This window comes from Trematomus bernacchii, unplaced genomic scaffold (assembly GCF_902827165.1).
Source record: "Trematomus bernacchii unplaced genomic scaffold, fTreBer1.1, whole genome shotgun sequence".
In the NCBI taxonomy this organism is placed as follows: domain Eukaryota; kingdom Metazoa; phylum Chordata; class Actinopteri; order Perciformes; family Nototheniidae; genus Trematomus; species Trematomus bernacchii.
The window spans coordinates 8,981,443-8,999,484 of NW_022987739.1; the positions used below are offsets into that span (position 1 = coordinate 8,981,443).

At 42.2% G+C, this 18,042-nt stretch overlaps 1 protein-coding gene across 14 annotated transcripts in view; it reads right to left on the minus strand.

Annotated features, from left to right (window-relative positions):
• Positions 1-3,552: 3,552 nt before the first annotated feature.
• The window catches only part of adgrl2a (adhesion G protein-coupled receptor L2a), an 89,484-nt gene continuing 74,994 nt past the window's right edge, over positions 3,553-18,042 (minus strand). For 4 of the 14 annotated variants that reach the window (XM_034147400.1, XM_034147399.1, XM_034147390.1 and 1 more), the window contains 7 exons: positions 17,438-17,658; positions 16,735-16,801; positions 12,668-12,759; positions 10,013-10,181; positions 9,674-9,802; positions 8,887-8,983; positions 3,553-4,594 (listed from right to left, as the gene is read on the minus strand). In XM_034147400.1, coding sequence (XP_034003291.1) covers positions 3,753-4,594; positions 8,887-8,983; positions 9,674-9,802; positions 10,013-10,181; positions 12,668-12,759; positions 16,735-16,801; positions 17,438-17,658 — 1,617 coding nt within the window. In that variant the 3' untranslated portion in view covers positions 3,553-3,752. Of the gene's footprint in view, positions 4,595-5,176; positions 5,230-6,449; positions 6,468-7,188; positions 7,318-8,886; positions 8,984-9,673; positions 9,803-10,012; positions 10,182-10,916; positions 10,944-11,242; positions 11,288-12,667; positions 12,760-16,734; positions 16,802-17,437; positions 17,659-18,042 lie in introns of those variants that run through there. The other 10 variants (XM_034147401.1, XM_034147387.1, XM_034147398.1 and 7 more) reach the window with 9 other exon arrangements.

Here is an 18,042-nt window from a genome sequence, read left to right on the forward strand (position 1 = left end):
TGACTTCAAGAGTTTGGAAAGTTACTTTTGCGCTGCCAGTTAGTGTTTGTGGCTTGAGAGGTTTTCCTTTGCATGTACACAATCACTTTCATCCACGTTGATGGCATCTATAATTGGCGCTGTGTTTTCTGTTCACAGGAGTTACTGCAGCGGCTACTGATAACCCCACAACAATCTTTGAGATGGAACTTCTTAAACTCCACTTTCAACTAATAAATGAATGCTGCACATTTTTGAATAAAATATTGGATAATTTGGAACAGCATACTTTTATAAAAAAAAAAACATTCAAAAAGTATTACACAGATGATTAGTTCATTTAATGTTTAGGAAGTTTCTGTGTATATATACCAAGTGGTTTAAAGAAAAGTCTCATTCTGTCTCCCAGAGAACAAGTTGAAGACCATCAGTGCATTCTAGGATTAACAAAAAATATCTTTCATCAAGCGGGAAATCTTTCATGTAATTGCATCACATCCTACTGAAATTTCTCAGATGCTGTACATTACTTCTGACTCGACAATCATAAATATCCATGTTTGGACACACATTAGTCTCATGCCTCTGTTTACTCAACAACACATCCATCTCTGGCTGCTCCAGCTCGATTCTGCTGACGGGACTCTCCTCCTCGGTGTCCAGGGGCCGACGCGCCCCTCTGTGGGAGCAGCCGGGCCCTCAGCCCCTCGGCTCCTGGCCTACTTCTGAATCAATGTTTGACAAAGGGCGAGTCGTTCCCTGAGCAAGAGACGGGGAATTAGAGAGGCTCATGCCTGGAGAGAAGGCCACACGCAAAGCTAGAGGGTGCCGAGTCTACATTCCCTGTCACAGACAAATAGCCAATCCAAGCTCATATTTCTCAGCCCTTAATAATGAAAATAAACCTGCTTACCAGCCGAGTGTATCCCCGTCTGAGGTCACGGTGTGAGGATAAACAAACTGCAGTTAGAGACAGGGGTGAGGAAAGGTCTGGCAATTATTTGTTTGTCTATATATATATGAGGAGACTGACTACCTAATACCTTGTGGTGTGGAAACGTTAGATTGTGTTTTAATGTGGATTTTATATTTGACTGTTTAGACTGAATCCGGCACTGAATAGTTATCTTTTCTATTTCAGGTAAACAGAAAATGCTGGTGAGAATTGACTTTTGTGAGTTGTGCTCTCAAAAACAATGAACAAAGATAAACTTTAAGGTTAGAATAACTTGTGACAAGGACACATTTATTTTAGTGTTTACTGCAGAGAAGCTTTTAAAGTTTAACACAGCATGCTGCACACAAAAAAGTTGTTGTGTAGGATAAGCCCCACAAATTATTTTGTGTGACTGTCAAACTATTTTTTTTATATTTGTTAATATTAACAAAGGTTTCTCTTTATGGATAAGAAAATCAAACTTTTGGGCTCTCATTCACGGATAAAACGCAGGATAGAAATCAATATGATTTTCTTTCTCATTATTATGCACGTCATTATGTCTGCCATTTCCAACAGTCAACAATCACCTCAACACTTGATTCCTAACTGACATTTAAGGGGTCTATACAAGAGATCACAAAAAAAGAACATAATTCTTCTCTGACAATTTGTAGCCTCCGATAATTGCACAAAATGTCACATAATTGTGGAAAAGTCAAAACAACATGCATCCCACACAGCATTATGTGCACTGGCTCTGACATAAAGTGCATTTTCGCTAAGTTCTGAGTCATTTCCTTCAATGCCAAATGGTAAACACTGCAATTTCCAGCTACCCTGCTGAGAGCTGTCACTCCGCCACAACTGGTGTTGTATTAAAATGCGAATCGTAAATTAGCATTACCTGAGGCATACACGGTACAGGAACTGACTGTGGGCTTCAGCAGCAGCAGACATTAATTAGAGCAAATACGTGTCATAGTCGACATATATGTAAAATATTTCTACAACCATAGCCATGTGTAACATTGACCCCTTGTAAGTTCCGTGGACGCATTTATACTCCCACGCGGCATTAAAGCCAACAGCCGGGCTTTTTTAATGGAGCCAGGACTATGCTGCTCATTCAAAAATATACTAAGTGGACAATGCTGTGAACCAGTGTCATTTTTTAACCTTTATTAGTGTTACAACCACACAGAGGAACATTTACAATGCAATTTTCCTACCTGAGTTTCTCATCTTTGAATCACATGGAAAGATTTGGCTTCTCTAACACAGACGGTGAAATGAGCTCTACTGCAGCGGTTGAGGAAAAAAGCAGAACAGAAAATAAATCGTTCAAGGTGCTTGGGACTTACTTATAACCGGAGTCAAAAGTGTATTTTGTCCATAGCTAAAATAATTAAAACCTGTTTACTCAAATAGTACCAAAAACACAAAACATTAAAAAGCAACTGGCATTTGACCAAAAATCTCACATTTATTTTATTTGTTATACAAGTGTTGAACTTTACATCAGTCTTAAGTGATGAGCCCCTTGGTAACATGTTTACATTAAAAAACATGAGCTACAGTACAGCATGTTTACCAGTGCTGGGAAATATTTACACATTTCCCATTCATTTTTTGGAAAGATTTTAATAAATAAAATGTCCAAACCCAGGCGGAACAACTACGTTTATGATAGAAACTTTATTGTCAAAAGTCGGTTTCAATTCAGTTGCGCTTGCCCATCAATCTACCACAAAAAAAGATCTATTTCATTCAGAATTACACCACAATGTGCAATTAATAAATCACTTTACCTGGGTGTTTGCATCCCCATACTACTGAAGTAATGCCACTTTGGCAAAAATTAAATAGACATATTTTGATGGGCGATATCAATGGAACTCATTAAGCAAAAAACACTGTTCACAAGTGGGAAAAAGTGATAATGCATCTTTGTAATTTGTTGAATCCTCCTTTCTTTTTATAAGCCTTGACGTTCAAACATACTACCATGAATGAAGTGTTGGAACCATAAACACACTGTATATCATATGTGCAACTTCTACACAATAGTTTCTCAAACGTTAACATTTGCAATTAAAAGTTTTCTTCATATTTACGCTTTCCCATGATTTTTTATTTTACACTAGCAATACAACAAAATATATATTTGAGCCATTTTCCTTGACAACAGTTCAATGTACAGTTGAGAAAATATAAGGCCAAGGGCTTGATTGCTAGTGGTTATACAATCCAACTTCATGGTGAAGGAGAGCGACGCAGGACCTTATATTCCTTTTCCAACAGTCTGATCAGGAACATCGAGTCCACGTCCTGGTCCAGGGGTGTTGTATTGTTTACATAATAAAAAAAAACAGGCTTCAACGGGGATGTTGGAAAGTGTATGTACAACCTTTTGAACAGGAAATTGCTGATATGATGTAGCCAGTAATGCTTCTTTTTTTTTCTTTTTGTATTTTCGTACCTTAAATTTGTCTCAATTATTTAACAGCAGCAGCACATTTAAATACATAGTTGGCTTGTCTCTTAAAATTGATCTCTGCAATGTATGTACAGTCTCATTAAAACTTTGCACTGCCATCACTGTGCACCAAGTCTGTAGGTCTGCAGGGAGGGGGGGAGGGGGGCGGGCGGGAGTGGCGTGTTTGGGGAGGAGGAGATGGCAATGCAGCTCGAGGAGGATGTTTGTAAATGGAGAGTGTGTATGACGGGGCTTCTACGCTCTCTTCAAAAATAAAACAAACAATTCCCTTCACTTCATTAGAGAGGACAGGACTGCTAAAGGGCATGAAGAGATTTGGGGATGATTTAAATACATTTAAAGGCTTGTCACTAACTGCATCTGTCCTTCCCGTACATCGCCCTCAGGGATGCCCCCATCTTTAGTAATAGGAATAATGTAACCATCGCTGCCCCCTCGGCCTATCTGGTAATAGGCTTGGAGCTGGTGGCCGGACCCTAAGTTGGGCATGCTCTTGTAATAAACGTCCTCGATCTCGCTCCCCTTGCAGGGGGACAGGTCCTCCACCACGTCAGGGCTGCTCTCGGGGTTCGGAGAGTCTCTCAGATTAGGCATACTAGTGTACAAGGAGTCTCTGTTGGGGGACTGCAGACTGTCGTCGGGGTCGGTGGGCGTCAGCTCGCTGACAAAGGTTTCCACTTCCCCATCCGTCCTCACCTTCTTCTGGGGAGCGTACAGAAGCGAGTGAGTCCGCTGGGGGATGAGCGGAGCCTCCAGCTGATGGTGCAGCTCGAGGCCCACCTCGCCCACGTGCACCAGAGACGAAGCGTCGGCCACGATGGCGTCGTCTTCGCTGCTGCTGCTGCCGCCTACCACCGTCACCTTGGGCGGAGCCCGCTCCGTGTGGTGGTGATGGTGGTACTGCGGGGGCTGCTGGTGGTGGGGTGGGTGGTGTAAACTGTGGTGCTGCTGCTGTTGCTGATGGTGGATTTTGTTACAGGCACGCAGGTTGTTGTGTACTAGCTCAGAGATGATCATTTTCTCGAAGGCAGCATCGTCCAGACTGAGGCCGCAGTCCACTACCTGCACACTGTTGCCAAAGTCCCCATTGCGCAGCGAGTAGCTATTGTTAAAGTTACCATTTAGCGGTAGTGTATCCATTGCACTTGTATCCCTCACCACGTGGTTCAGTGAGTGCCCTGCAAAGAGAGGGAGATGTGAGGGGATTTTACATTAGTCAACACCAAAAACTATCAAACAAAGGAACAACTTTAATGCTGTTTAGGATGCAGTTTCACACAGAAAACTCAAGTCAAATCAAGCCATGCCATAAATCCGTTAGTTAGGCACAATCCTTAACGTATGCATGCAGAAATCATTTTACTCTCTCACAGGTACATTTTGGCTTTCCCTTTTAAAAATGGCTTTGTATTAAGCAGAGCATTGTGTGTTTTAGTCTGCCACAAAAGTGACACAGCAATGAAAAAGATCCCAAACAACATTAATACACAGTAATGACCATCACAACACATCGGGCAAAAGTAGATGTCAACAGGTATGAAGCCACAAAGGGGCAGGCTACAACACTTACAGGTTTGTTCTAGCAACTAATAGGTTGGATGTGCCAAAGGGAAAGAAAGGACAGAGATGGGTAAAAAGTGACACAGACAGAGGGGAAGTAGTCATGTATCAACATAGGACAGCCATCTTTGTTCTCACTACAAGGGGAGCCCACAAGCAGCACTCCACCATCACCACACACAGCAGGTGAAAAGACTCACTTTATACAACTCACATCATGTCTGTCTGCTCAGGCTATCTGGTCTAAGAGCAGCTGATGTACAAAAGAAAGTAAAATGATTTATTGTAACATGAAAAAGAATCACTGAAAAGAACAACAAAACGAAAAGTAAAAGTCTTAACTGCAACTTAGCAAGAGCAAGGGTTCAGCAAATAAAACAAACAAGCGTTAAATAGCTTTTTACTTTTATGAATTTAGACAACAGCTACTTTTTTGTAGTTGGTATTTTTTCTTAGATTTTTCTGCTTGTGTTGGTACACTTTCTATCCATAAGTTGGCAGCTTGTGCACCCAAAGCTGGCAGAGGTCAGAGCTCGCCTGCAGCCCAGCACTTGGCATCCGTCACAGTGACAGTTCCCAGGGAGACCCCGGTCACTAGCAGAACAGCTCAAGAATAACACAGCCGCTGCAGAGGTCACGCGCAGTCATGTTAGGAATTTCTCAAAGCATGGAGGTCATGGAAAACAGCCGAAAAAAAGATAAATATTAGCTATTCTATGATGGAGCGAGCTGATAAAGGAACATGTGCTCTGCTATGGATAACATGCCTCCTTGAAGAACAACAGACGTAACAAATTACAAAGAAGACTAATGGATATTTTACAGCGGTGTTTGTCTTCTCTAAAAAAAAACGGGGAGTGATCGAGAGTGTAGGAGGCATGTGAAAATTGCAGTTTCTACTTTTTCTATTGAAAATTCGGGGAAAATGACAAGAAAGAAAAAAGGGGAATAAGGGACAATTAAACAGCTGCTGCCATGACATCTAAGTGCTTGTGCCTGCTAGGAGGCAATTTAGTGTCCAGACAGGTACTCTCTACAAAGGTGTGAGGGGAATACTACTGGACACTGAGACTCCAGAAAGCCACAGGACGACAGATCATTTGGGGGAAAAGAAAAGAAAAGAAAGAAAAGAGAAACCTCTCTGATAAATGCTTGTTTGTGTCGGTAAAAGCAACACATTTTTGGTCTGTCAACATCACAAATTAGGCAGAGGAGAGAGAGAAGCAGAGTAATGGGCATTTGCGATAAAGCTGTCAGATCTTGAAGATCACTTCAAATGGATGCATAAATCTTTTATTAGTCGTCAGATCAGAGTCGAATTTGGGTAGATACGTTTGTGAACCACTTGCTCACTGAGTGTGTGTTAATGGCCTAAAGTAAACCAAGTGATAGTGCCAGGGTTTCGGTTGTTTTTAAAAAGCATGCTGAAATCAATTTACATTTGATAGGCAAAGTTAAGTTTTACTCCCATACTTGTCTCTCTGTAGGTCACTAGAGGAAGCACAGGGGAAAAGCACAAAACATGACAAAAGATGCCATTTCAGTTTCAAAGTAGAATAGAAAACATGATTGCAGCACAGTCTTTACAGTGTGAGAAATGCTTGAGTGCCATGTGCTATTGAGATGTGGTGATTTTTAAAAAGGTTTTATGTTTATCAGCTATTACAAAATGTATCTATACACAGGAAACGTAATGCAAACGTTGCTTTACGTCAATTTGCATTAGGCAACATAGATTGTGCTTGCACTTGAACATGTTTTAGGGGGAAAGCTCCCTCTAAAACACACAAAAAAACTAATCACCTGACATATTCAGGAGCATAAATCTTAATAATCATGCAGTTTATACTACAGCTTCAGGTCTAAACCAATGTTTACATTATCTCAAGGCAGAACATGTAGTATCTCTTTCCCATCTCAATCATTATGTCCCGTTTAGAGTTTGGATAAGAGAAACACGAGAACACAGAGGGTGGGCCGAGAAGAGCCACAAAAAATCTCTTTTCTACATGAAAACATGTGCGCGCACACTATGTACTGTATCAAGTATTTAGGAGACAATGATTCAGAAGGAAAGGCGATACTGCAGAACATCCTGCTTTTAAATGTGGCCTGCTGTACACTCAAATCAAGAGACACAGAGGAAAGGAAAGAAAAGAGCCAAAGGCAGAAGAAAAGCCTGAAAGCAGGTGAAAGTATTAGGTAAGCACACCTGGCGAGTTAAACACTGGAGCCGTGGGGGTGTTACATACGACTGTCTCAGCCAGTAAGGTGTTATAAGGGTTGTTAGTGCCTTGTGGTCGAAGAAGAGGATTTGTTAGTAGATAATTCCCGGTCATTCCTGGAGTGGCAAGACAGAAGAGCAGTTTAGTGTGGCGCAGTCAGTGGACAGTGATTGAACGTTTCATGGAGAAGAGAAATGAATTTTGTGCATGTGAGGAGTATGGTGTCACCCAGGATGTTTAGTTGGAAGTTGAGAAGGCAGATTAAGGTTTGAGAGGCAACCAGGGAGCAAAAAGAAACAACTATTCAACCTTTTGTTCAGATGATTAAGAACGTTTAGGTACCATTTTCAAATTTCCAGGCAACTTCTAATTGTGTTGCAGGTCTTTTATAACTATAAACACATGTTTCAACCATTACTAAAGCTCATCAATTTGTATTCACTGGTTATGTTTACTTATGTTTTTGTATAACATTTCAAAATCGAACTGACCTGGTGCAAAGGTTAGACAATTTGAATCACGCCTACATTTAATCTCGCTGAAGAGCAGAATCCGCCTCAGATTGCATATGAAAATCATTATTTAGACTTACATTTTGACTATTCTTTCCAAACCTCATGTAACATTACGTTTTATTTTCCTCAGCTTGCGGTGTGTTTTAAGGATGTGAAGTATTTCCACTGCCATTTATCACCTGTGTTAAATGCCATCTGTCATGTTGGGAAGTCTCCAGGGATGTTTTTTATGACAGGGAAGTGCTTCCAGGAGATAGAGCCCTCTTTTAGTGCACTGACTCTCCGGGGTAACTAGGCTAACACACCCTGGAGTGATCAATATCCAACCTTTACATTAACATCTCCAGGAAGTGTTACTGAAGGAGAGTGTTACTGTTTCCTTATTGTTACAGTTGTGTTGGCAAGTCAAAATGTGCTTTTTTTTTTAATATATACAGTCTATGTTTAAAACCCTAGGTGTAATGTTTTGCCTTGTGTGAGTGAAAGCAAAAAGCGAGGCGAAGGCAGAGAGCGTTGTAGCGACAGCAGTCAGAGGAGGGTGGAAGGGGAGTAAAACCACCTCGCTGTAAACCCTTTTTTCTCTCGCATGCTTGAAAAGCCATTTCAGAGGCAGCAGAAAGCCTAACAAAACACTAAGCACTCCAGGTCAGTCAGAGTTGAACATCATCTTCTCATCATCATATTTGTGCTCAAGCTAAATAATAAATGACAGTTTTTTTCTCCCGCCCCCATAAATCCCTCTGTAAAGTAACAGAGGTCACCTTACATGCCAGGCAACAAATGGCCTCTCTGCGTGTTAAGATTTTCCTGAAATATAACTTTTCTTTTTGCCCTCCCTGTTTTTACTTGTGTTTATGTTTCCCCAGATCCTGGGTATGGACTTTTAGACAGCCAGCACTTAAATAAAAACGCTTTTCTAGCCTTGCCCCAATTTGAGTCTGACGTTAGCAGCCAGAATGACAGCGCAGAGTATTTGAGGACGGATTTTTGTAATCCTTGGTTGGCAGCACAGGGAGCCTAGACTAAAGTCTACATCTTTGAAGGCATTTATTACGATTAGGATCCTCTACGGCAGGTTGAGATCATTTGTACTTGAAGGAGGTATTTTTAGCTGGATGATGAAATGTGTGCATAGGTGTGCATGTGGAGAGAAATGAGGTGTGAACTGACCTTGGTTAAGGGTGGAGGTGCTGTTGATGTCACCTGAGATAAAGGAGGACTCAGATTGCTTTCTTACGGTGTCATTCCACATTCTCCTGATACGACTCTGTCAGGTCAACAAGGGACAGTCATTAGGACTTCAAACAAGCCCGCTCACCTTTCAGACCAACTCTCATTATTCTCTGTGTACATACTACTGACTTTACCACTCCTCCAGTGAAGCAAGGGCAGTGCTAATGTTCACTTTCTATGTATGTCTGTTTTCAAACTAATCATTGCGAGTCCACTTTTGATCGACTTTGGGATGTTCCTCTCTAAGCCCAATACATCTGGAGGTATTCATAATAATAATAATATTACATTGGATTTTTATAGCGCTTTTCCTAATGCTCAAAGACGTATTGTCTCATAAGGGCTATTCCTTAATAACTAAGGCATAAAGATAACATTGTTTTTTTTTTGGGGGGGGGAATTTCAGGCTTTTCCTGCAGTAAAATGTGCTTGCAATGCTCTTTAAAGAGTGCAGTACTGTATCCCATGCACATGACGTTAGTGAGAAAAAGATAAAAGCAAGTGCTAAAGGGGGCAGAACAGAAGAAAGGTTCTCATGCAGTACAGAGGATGCTGCTTGTAAAATGTGGTATAATGTTTGTGTCACTTGATCTACCACTGAAGCTAAAATGCAGGATTTGCATTTTCTTTAGTCATGCTCATGATGAAAGTATTACAGTTTTAACACTGTGTTCCTCTGGTTTGGTGCTCAGGGAGTCTTTGAGTGAATGAAGCGGGGGTCTACCTGGGTACCAGAGGAGTAGCGAGCGCTGGTCCGGGTGGTGGAGGTCTTCGCAGAGCTGTGGGAGCTCTCAGTCGGCAGCCCTCCGCAGCAGTACGTGTGGCGGAAGCACTTGCTGTACTCTTTGCGGACCTGTGCGAGCAAACAGCCGAATGTTTACCTACAGTACATTGTTGACTTTACATATGACTTAACCAATATCTTGGAGCCAGCAGTGTTTGTTCTTCTTATCAGTGTGTGGTGCTCTGTGAATTCTGCATTAAGGAGCAAAGGTTTTTCCACACCAGCGTTTCACCTTGGGAGAAAGATCACTTTGTCTTTGAACACTGGCGGCTGACTTACTTTTTTCTGGAGAAGGCAGTGGAAAATGAAGATGAACATTCCTTGGAAGGTGTTGAATATGGTGAAGAGGTAAGCCATGACAATCGAGGCCTCGTTGATGAAGAAGAGGCCGAAGGACCACGTGAGTCCGAGCAGACACAGCAAAGCAAACGCTCCCATGACCCAGGATCTGAAGTACAAGATAATAAAAAAGACAAAGAGAGGACAAATCCAGCATGAGAGGCATTTAGTTATCAGAGAGGATGATGAGTGGGTTTATAATCACCATTACTATGAGAAACTAGGAAAAAAAGCTGTAAACCAGGCAAGAGGAAAACAATAAAATGAGAAACAACACCTATGCCATCATCAACACATTTCCCGCCCCTCCATCCACACACACTCTCAGCCCAGAGTCCAATGCAGCTCCTGTCGTCAAACAGACAGGAAGGAGGCAAAACCTTGATCTGGTTTTCTGTAAATAACTTTTTACGTGTTAGAACATAGAGAACAGCATAATCAAAAAGCACAGCGTGATTCCAAATAGGCGTTTGATACTATCATACACTAAATATTTATCTAGTGATTGTGTTATCAGAGCTGGAGAACTAAGCAGATGTGGAAAGAGTTCAAGGAGACACCCCGCCTGGTGTGTGAAGGTCCTGTGGAGCCTTCAGACACCAGCAGCGGTCACAGTTCAGCGCTCAAACACACAACAACAACAACACTGTATTTCAAGACGAAAAGACACGGTGAAAGTGAACAATCACATCGACACTGGATGAGTAGCTTTGAAGCTGCAGTTTGGGAGAGGATGGACCGGCGAAAGAAAGGAAGGCAAATAAAGGAGAGACAGAATAAACCAGGAGAGAGGATCAACTACTGTACAAGCTGAAGAGGAGACTTCTGGGCAACATGTCCTTACTTGATAAACCGTTTATTATCTTCATAGCTAGAGAGCATGATAAGCAGGAAAAGAGAAACACAATTAGATCAGAGCGCATCACAGCGGGGTTAGACGGCAGTGGAGTATAGATGTCTTTGATCCAAGGGAAATCACTGGGGCAATGAAATTATTAAGGGTCTAACTGAGAGTTGTATGTTTCGCTGTTCATGATTCAATTAAAATGTCTGTGTACAGCATTTGGTCGGAACACATTGTCTGTGGTTGAATTTGCATTTATGCTATTGTATGCGTGGGTGGTGGTGTTGTATGGGTGAAATTATCTGAGGTATATAGTGGAAGCTTACCCAGGCAAATCTGTATTATAGTAGCCGTCACAAACGCGATAATTACTGGTGCGCATCGCAGGACAGAGAGAGGGGGAGGATGGGAGGAGAGGAGAAAGGACAGGCTGTGCGTTAACTTTGCCTTTACATGCAACATGCAGTGACACTGGTGCTAAACTGACTTTCAGACCAAATGTTGGCACAAAAAACAAACAGAAAAAAGACCACAAAGAAAACAGCTATCAATACACAATGTATTTCTGCAGTATAAACAAGCTTAAACATTTTTAACATCCAAGAACAAATAACCCCATGTTGAATGTCACCATGTTGGGTAAATGTGTTTGTTTGTGGTTTCCTTGATAAGGGAGTAGTCTATCTCAAATAAACCCAGAAGTCTAAATAAGCTTTTTTTCGGACTGTTCTTCCTGATTGCAGTTTCACCGCAGTGCTGTTATGTTGCAAACATTCATTAAGGAAACATGAGAAATAACAAACACTGGTTGAAAATAGCTGCTCCAACACAAAGTGGTGGAAGTCGAAATACGAAACATAATTGTGCAAAATGACATGAGGCTGTGCTACTGCGAGCTACAAAACCATATAACCCCAAATGTAAGAGAACAGCAATAAATATTGTTTTCACAGAAGTGCAAAAAAAACAACAAAACAATTAGTGCTTCAGAAAAACATAATTTCCCTTCCCAAAACCGAACACGTCATAAATGTTGAGGCGACTGAGGAAGCCTACACTTGATGGGGATGGTGGTGCTGGGTGGTGGTCGTGTGGTGGCGGTTGTGTAGGGAAGGAATTTTTCTTTTTTGGGATTAGACGCTGGGATCTATAAAAAAAGGTTCGACATGTTCCAGCGGCAAACACACATGGTAGCTGTTCCACTGTACCCCGCCCTAGCAGAGCTAACAGCGCATAGTTAAGCTGCAGCCGTAGAGTGATATGTGTGTGTGTGAGTGTGTGTGTGTGTGTGTGTGTGTGTGTGTGTGTCTGTGTCATGTCTGTGCAATTCTGCGGCTAGTGGCTGCGAGCAAAACAACAAAGGATGTAAAGAGGACTCACAAAGTCTGTGTAGTCATCATGACAGCTAAGTCATGCCAAATGTCTCATTAAAAAACTGCGTAACATTTGAAATCTCCAGAGTCAGAATAATGAATTCTTCTGAAAAAAAGTTCCATTTGAACTGGATAATTTCACACTGAGAAAAAATAAATGTATTCTCACGTCACTTGCTAGTCCAGGCGTGTATCTTGGTTAGGAGGTGGGGGGAGGTAATGCATTTTGCCATGAAACATTATAAGGTAACAAAATAAATAAAATACCTCATGAGTAAAATAGCCTTAGTTTTCCTGAGGGTTGTTCCAAAATATCACCAGTGTTAAATTGCTGATAAGCAGGATAAAGCGGGGTTCTGCGTTTATTCCTTTACTTACTTTATATTCTCCAGTCGGCTAGAGTCTGGTTTCAGGGTGGTGGAGTGCTTCACCATTTTGTACATTGTGATGACCAGGAAGATGAGATTGAGCTGTCAAAACAGAGTAATGGCAGTGTTAATACATGAAGATGTATGATGCAAGAAAAGCAGACAGAGAGAAAAAAAACTGTTAATTTGTCTATAAGTATTAAAATAGGAGAGCCTTCAAATCTCTGCATGTCCACAGACTAATCCAATAAACATCTATCGTTCCAGACGGCTCAGACGGGCCGACTGGCGCCAAATTTAGTGTCATTCTATATCAATAAGAGCAAGGAAACGCATTAAAATCCATCACAGTGAAAAGAAAAAAAAGAAACAGCAGCAGTCTGGCAGAAGTCAGAAGGGAATGAAAAGTAGCAGGAGAAATCAGAGACCATCTTGTTGTACAAAACAACTGCATATCATTTTATGCACATAGTGAAATATTATAAGGTGTAACCAGCTACAAAAGGCTTGAGGGAACATGGTATATGTCGTTCGATTCTTGTGTGGACAGATGGAAAGAGAGAAAGACAAAGAGGGGGAAGGAGATGGCGTTTCTTTCTGGTTTGAATGTATTAAATCTTAAGGGAGGCGGCGGCACATATCACGTTCAGACAAGGATACTCTGTGCTTCGTTCCCGAGCGCATTTATTCGCTACCTTAAAAATCAATATTGTGATTTAGAGACACAAAGGCTGGGTGGACCAGCAAGGAGCCGCTCCAAATAATTTAGGCCTACTTCGAAAACATTTATTCTGGGGCAAACTAGTCCCTAACACAGCATGTACATGCACTCACAGCAGAGAAACTGGACTGCGTTTGTACTGCAAGCTGGGCATGTATAAATAATATCTAAAAAACTGAATTTGAAACATGTATCTCCAGTAGAGCATATCAAAGGATCAGAAACAAACCAAAAAAACAGCAGATACTGTATTAGAGGGTGAGTAACACAAACAAATAACAACATAGCATTTGCTGTAACCTTAGCCTTTTCCAGGTGAGCCTTATAAGCAGAGCATTTCAGTGTTATCTTGTTATCTTAGAAACAGCAAAACGTTGGCAGGAGAAAGAGATGCATAGCCAGAACAAGGGCATGAAATAAATGAGTGGCCTTTTGGAGCTGGACTTACAGACTGTGGCCATTCACTCTTGAACAGAAATTGTCCGTGTTCTGCTGCACGCTGCTATCAAAAGACTGCCTGTGATCAATACATCACCCCTCCACATGCAATCAACTCATGGAGCCGCTCACAATAACCCAGGCCGCAAGGAGAGGGGCAAATGGAGAAAAAAAAAAAAAAACCTGAATCATGAACCTTCTTTTATATCACAGACGGCACTGAAACTATGTTTTGTTTCGCAGCTATCAGCCATTATTTCTATCAGCCGCCTGCATGAGTCAGACAGCGGGGGAGGGGTGGAGGGCGAGGACTTTGAAAAACCCTTTCACACAGCCTTGAGTGGTGACATGGATCCAATGAGACAGAGGAGAGGGACACAGTACTTTAAAGTTACCTAGCAGCACGGCACATGTCCCCCCCCCCCCACCGACATGCTTTCGCAGCCCTCCTCGGGGATCCCCTGTGCCTGAGCGAAGCTGCCTTACTTCTATCCTTCACTCTGTCTCTGAATCATCACTGCAAGCCATGCAGAAGCACCTCGCCACACTGGGACTAAGGAGAAAGCTTTTTTTTTTTTTCTTCTGAAGTGGACTGTGTGTGTATACACTGAACTCCAGATGAACTGCACGGGATAAAATATTAAAGGTGCAGATGGAGCTGTCCGGATGATAAGAACTGCTCCTGACGTGTCATGATCCAACAGGCCTTGTGTTGAAGCTATCTCAAGCATACTAATGGCTCCCCCCACCACTCATTACTTCCATGTTCCCCTTTCATGGAGCTAATACCCCCAGTGCCCAGAGACAGGGCAACCTCTGCCGGAGAACAAGGATCTAAATACCCTCCACCGGCTTTTGTTTTCCGTCAGTATTTAGGGCATTCTTTCAGATAGGAGCGAAAAAAAACTAAGAAAAGGAAAGCAAGAAATAGGGAGGATAAAGAAAAGGAAGAGAACAAAGCATGACCATCCTAGTTCGAAAACAATGTTATTTGGCACAAACATGGCCCGGGCGGCAGGTGGGGATCGAGACATGAGCCAAAGCAGTAGTTTTTCTTTGCTTTTCTCCTCCTTTCTCTCTCCCTCATTGACAAGGACAAAGCCAATTTGTAGAGAAACCAGGGTCACGGATGGTGTAGACAAACCTTGCTCCTGCATGCTCCCCTGAGATGCCCCTTTCCACAGTACTTTGTCTTTTTGAGTCAATTGTTGCACGGAATCAGAGGAGCAGTGTGCGATGCGCGAGCCACTGCTGCAAAAAGCTCATTCCTGTCACACATTAGCTCTGCTACAATACATTAGCTCCTCACAGGGTCATGATTCTATCTCTCCGGTCATCACCACCGGGATCCTGATCACCATTTCCACTGCAGACGCATTTTTCATGCAAATCATTATGAAGGCAATGCGAGATTGGAAAACAATGAGGGCCCAATTTAGGGAAAGGAAACATATTCCTGTGGGGCTGACAGAGCATTTGCTGAGACAGGGAGAAATGTGTGTTTGTTTTAATACAATGTTAGCTCCACCTCAATTATAAGCTCACACATTCAAAGCGGGTGCTGAGAGGAAAAAGGAAAATCAATGAAAACACAAAAAGAGCCAGGCTTTTCACCATTTCATCAAAAACATTTCAATCAAACGCCGACAGTAGTCCTGCCTGTGCTCTTCCTCCGACATTTTAAAAAAAAGCTACATCAAGTGGCAATGTCTCTTGCTGTGAAAGATTCACCTTTTATCCGTTCTGTTACAACACAGACAAAGAGTTGTACCATAGCTTTACTTTGAAAGCGGCTAGCGGTCTGCCAATGGTGTGCAAAGACTCGCTGGAATTTGACATGTGTGCCCCCTCGCTCCGGTATATTTTCAGTGTCAGTTTGGTGTTCAACAGAGGTCACTGCATCTGTAGATACAGTAGCAGCCATAATGCTGGATAATGAACACAGTGCTGAACAAATACCACCCGTCCTCCCAGCACAGCAGCAAGACAAGTTTGCAGGGCCTGCTCATCCCTCGGTGTGCACGAGGGCAAAGCAATAGATGGTGAGAGGACCTATCGGAGGAATACCACCTGCTATTTCTTTTTTTGATCAGGGCGGGAAGGATCCCCGAGGACTCATTCTTCTGAGCCTCTCTGATGGAGCGGGAGATAATAATGTCATGACCAGTAAATAATTGCATGGCTCAATGGGACATATGTCATAATGATGCTATATGTCCTTCACCCCTGATGGTCCTTCATCAAACAGAAAGGTGCCTTTTCTTTTTCTTCCTCTCCCCAACACTGTCATCTGCTATTTACTGTGGGCAGACACACACACACCACACACACACACAGACACACACACACACACACACACACACACACACACACACACACACAGACACACACACACACACACACACACACACACACACACACACACACACACACACATACACACACACACACACACACACACACACACACACACACACACACACACACACAGATGCAGAGGAGGGACAAAAAGGACCTATAAAATCTCACATTGCCATCTAACAGTGTGTGCTGTAAAAATTACACCTTGAGGCAATTTTTTATCTATTTTCTTCCTTTATCATAAAAAGTGTAACTGGAAGGCCATTAGGTTATGCCTGTGATGTGAGACTTCATGGGAATTGTGCGAAAGTGGGGTGAAAGTACACGAACAAATCCTGATCCTTGTCAGGTGTTAAGAGGCAGAGAGAATTGTCGGATGCTTCCAAATCTGTCTTTGGCGCAGAATTAACCTGTCATCGCTGCGGAGCAAAAATCCTGCTGACTTTTGCTTCAGTTCAACTCTCTCACTTCCGTTATCTCCCTCCTTCATCTCAGCCTCTCAGTCCCTTCCTCATTCTGTCAGTCGCAGTATTCAGAGAAAAATAAAAACCGCTTACCATGATGATAAAGGTGACAGGTCCTATAAAGCTCCATATGAAATGATTGTCCACACTTAGCCAGCACCTATGACAAAGAAACACACACTTCAGCACACAGTACAGAAACAAAATCAGCTTTGTCTTCTTGCTCTAATGGCCAAAAACATATTCAAGGAAATTAATTTTTGGTTACTTGGGCTGTAGATATTGAGTGTGTAATTTCTAGCTTCAATTGGAGCTCTTTCAAAGGCTCTTTTCACAGGTTGAACATTAATACAGTTGTACAAAACAAAGGGAAGACCCCGTGTAACCTCTCTTGATAGATGGGTTTTAGCCGAGATATGGCCATTAATCTACGTAAAAGGTTTTTCGGCACAGTGCTCTTCTCTTTAAGAGACCATTTACAAACAAGAGGTCACAGGAGGGTCTTTAAGCAGAAAGGCATTAATGTAGCCCGCCTCCCCCTGAAACCACAGTGTTGAGTCTGTCAGCCACTTTCAAATGACATAAAAAATTGAACAGCTCCCCATCTCCGGTAAAAGGAGCTCAAATGTTTTGGTGTAGTCTACGGGGATGCGCAAAAAAAGCCCTGGCAGGAATGATGAGTAGATTTATTTTCAAAAGCTACCACATACAGTCACAGCAGGTAGGCCCACACAGTTTGCATCCAGCGTGTGTCTGCTCTGCATTTCCAAGGATGTGTTCAGAAAGCTGCACTCACGCTTTCTTGGTCCCGTAGCTCCTGTAGTCGATCGCTGCGGAGACACCGACCACGATGGCAGGGAAGAGGTAACCAGACACGTAGTAATACTTCTTCCGAGAGTATTCACTTTCAAAGACCTCCACAAGCATGAGGTACAGCTGGACCCCTTCAAGACACATCCAGGAGAAGGAAGCCAGGAAGAAGAAGTGGAGGATCCCCGCGATGATGGCACATCCAATCTGAGAGAAAACAACACCGATTTAGACGATCATATGAACATTTTTAAAAGGAAAAAAATGCAATCCATTTAAAAAAATAAAAGGTTTTTAAGTTAACCTGAAGTTGAACAATTATTATATATTACAAGAGGGATATTCGTAGCGGTTCTTTTATTGAAAATTGTATATCATAAACCGTATGTCTTCTATTAAAACCCGCTGAAAACACACCACTGCTGCCTCACCCATTCAGCGAAATTGATGAAAGAAGTAATGAATATTCATTCACCACATGGACTCTGACTATGCACAGGCTTAGATTTCCATCAGTACGGCAGCAATTTAAAATACCATTTGGATGTAGGGTTACATTTAGTAGATTTAATCATGCAGCTCAGGATTTCA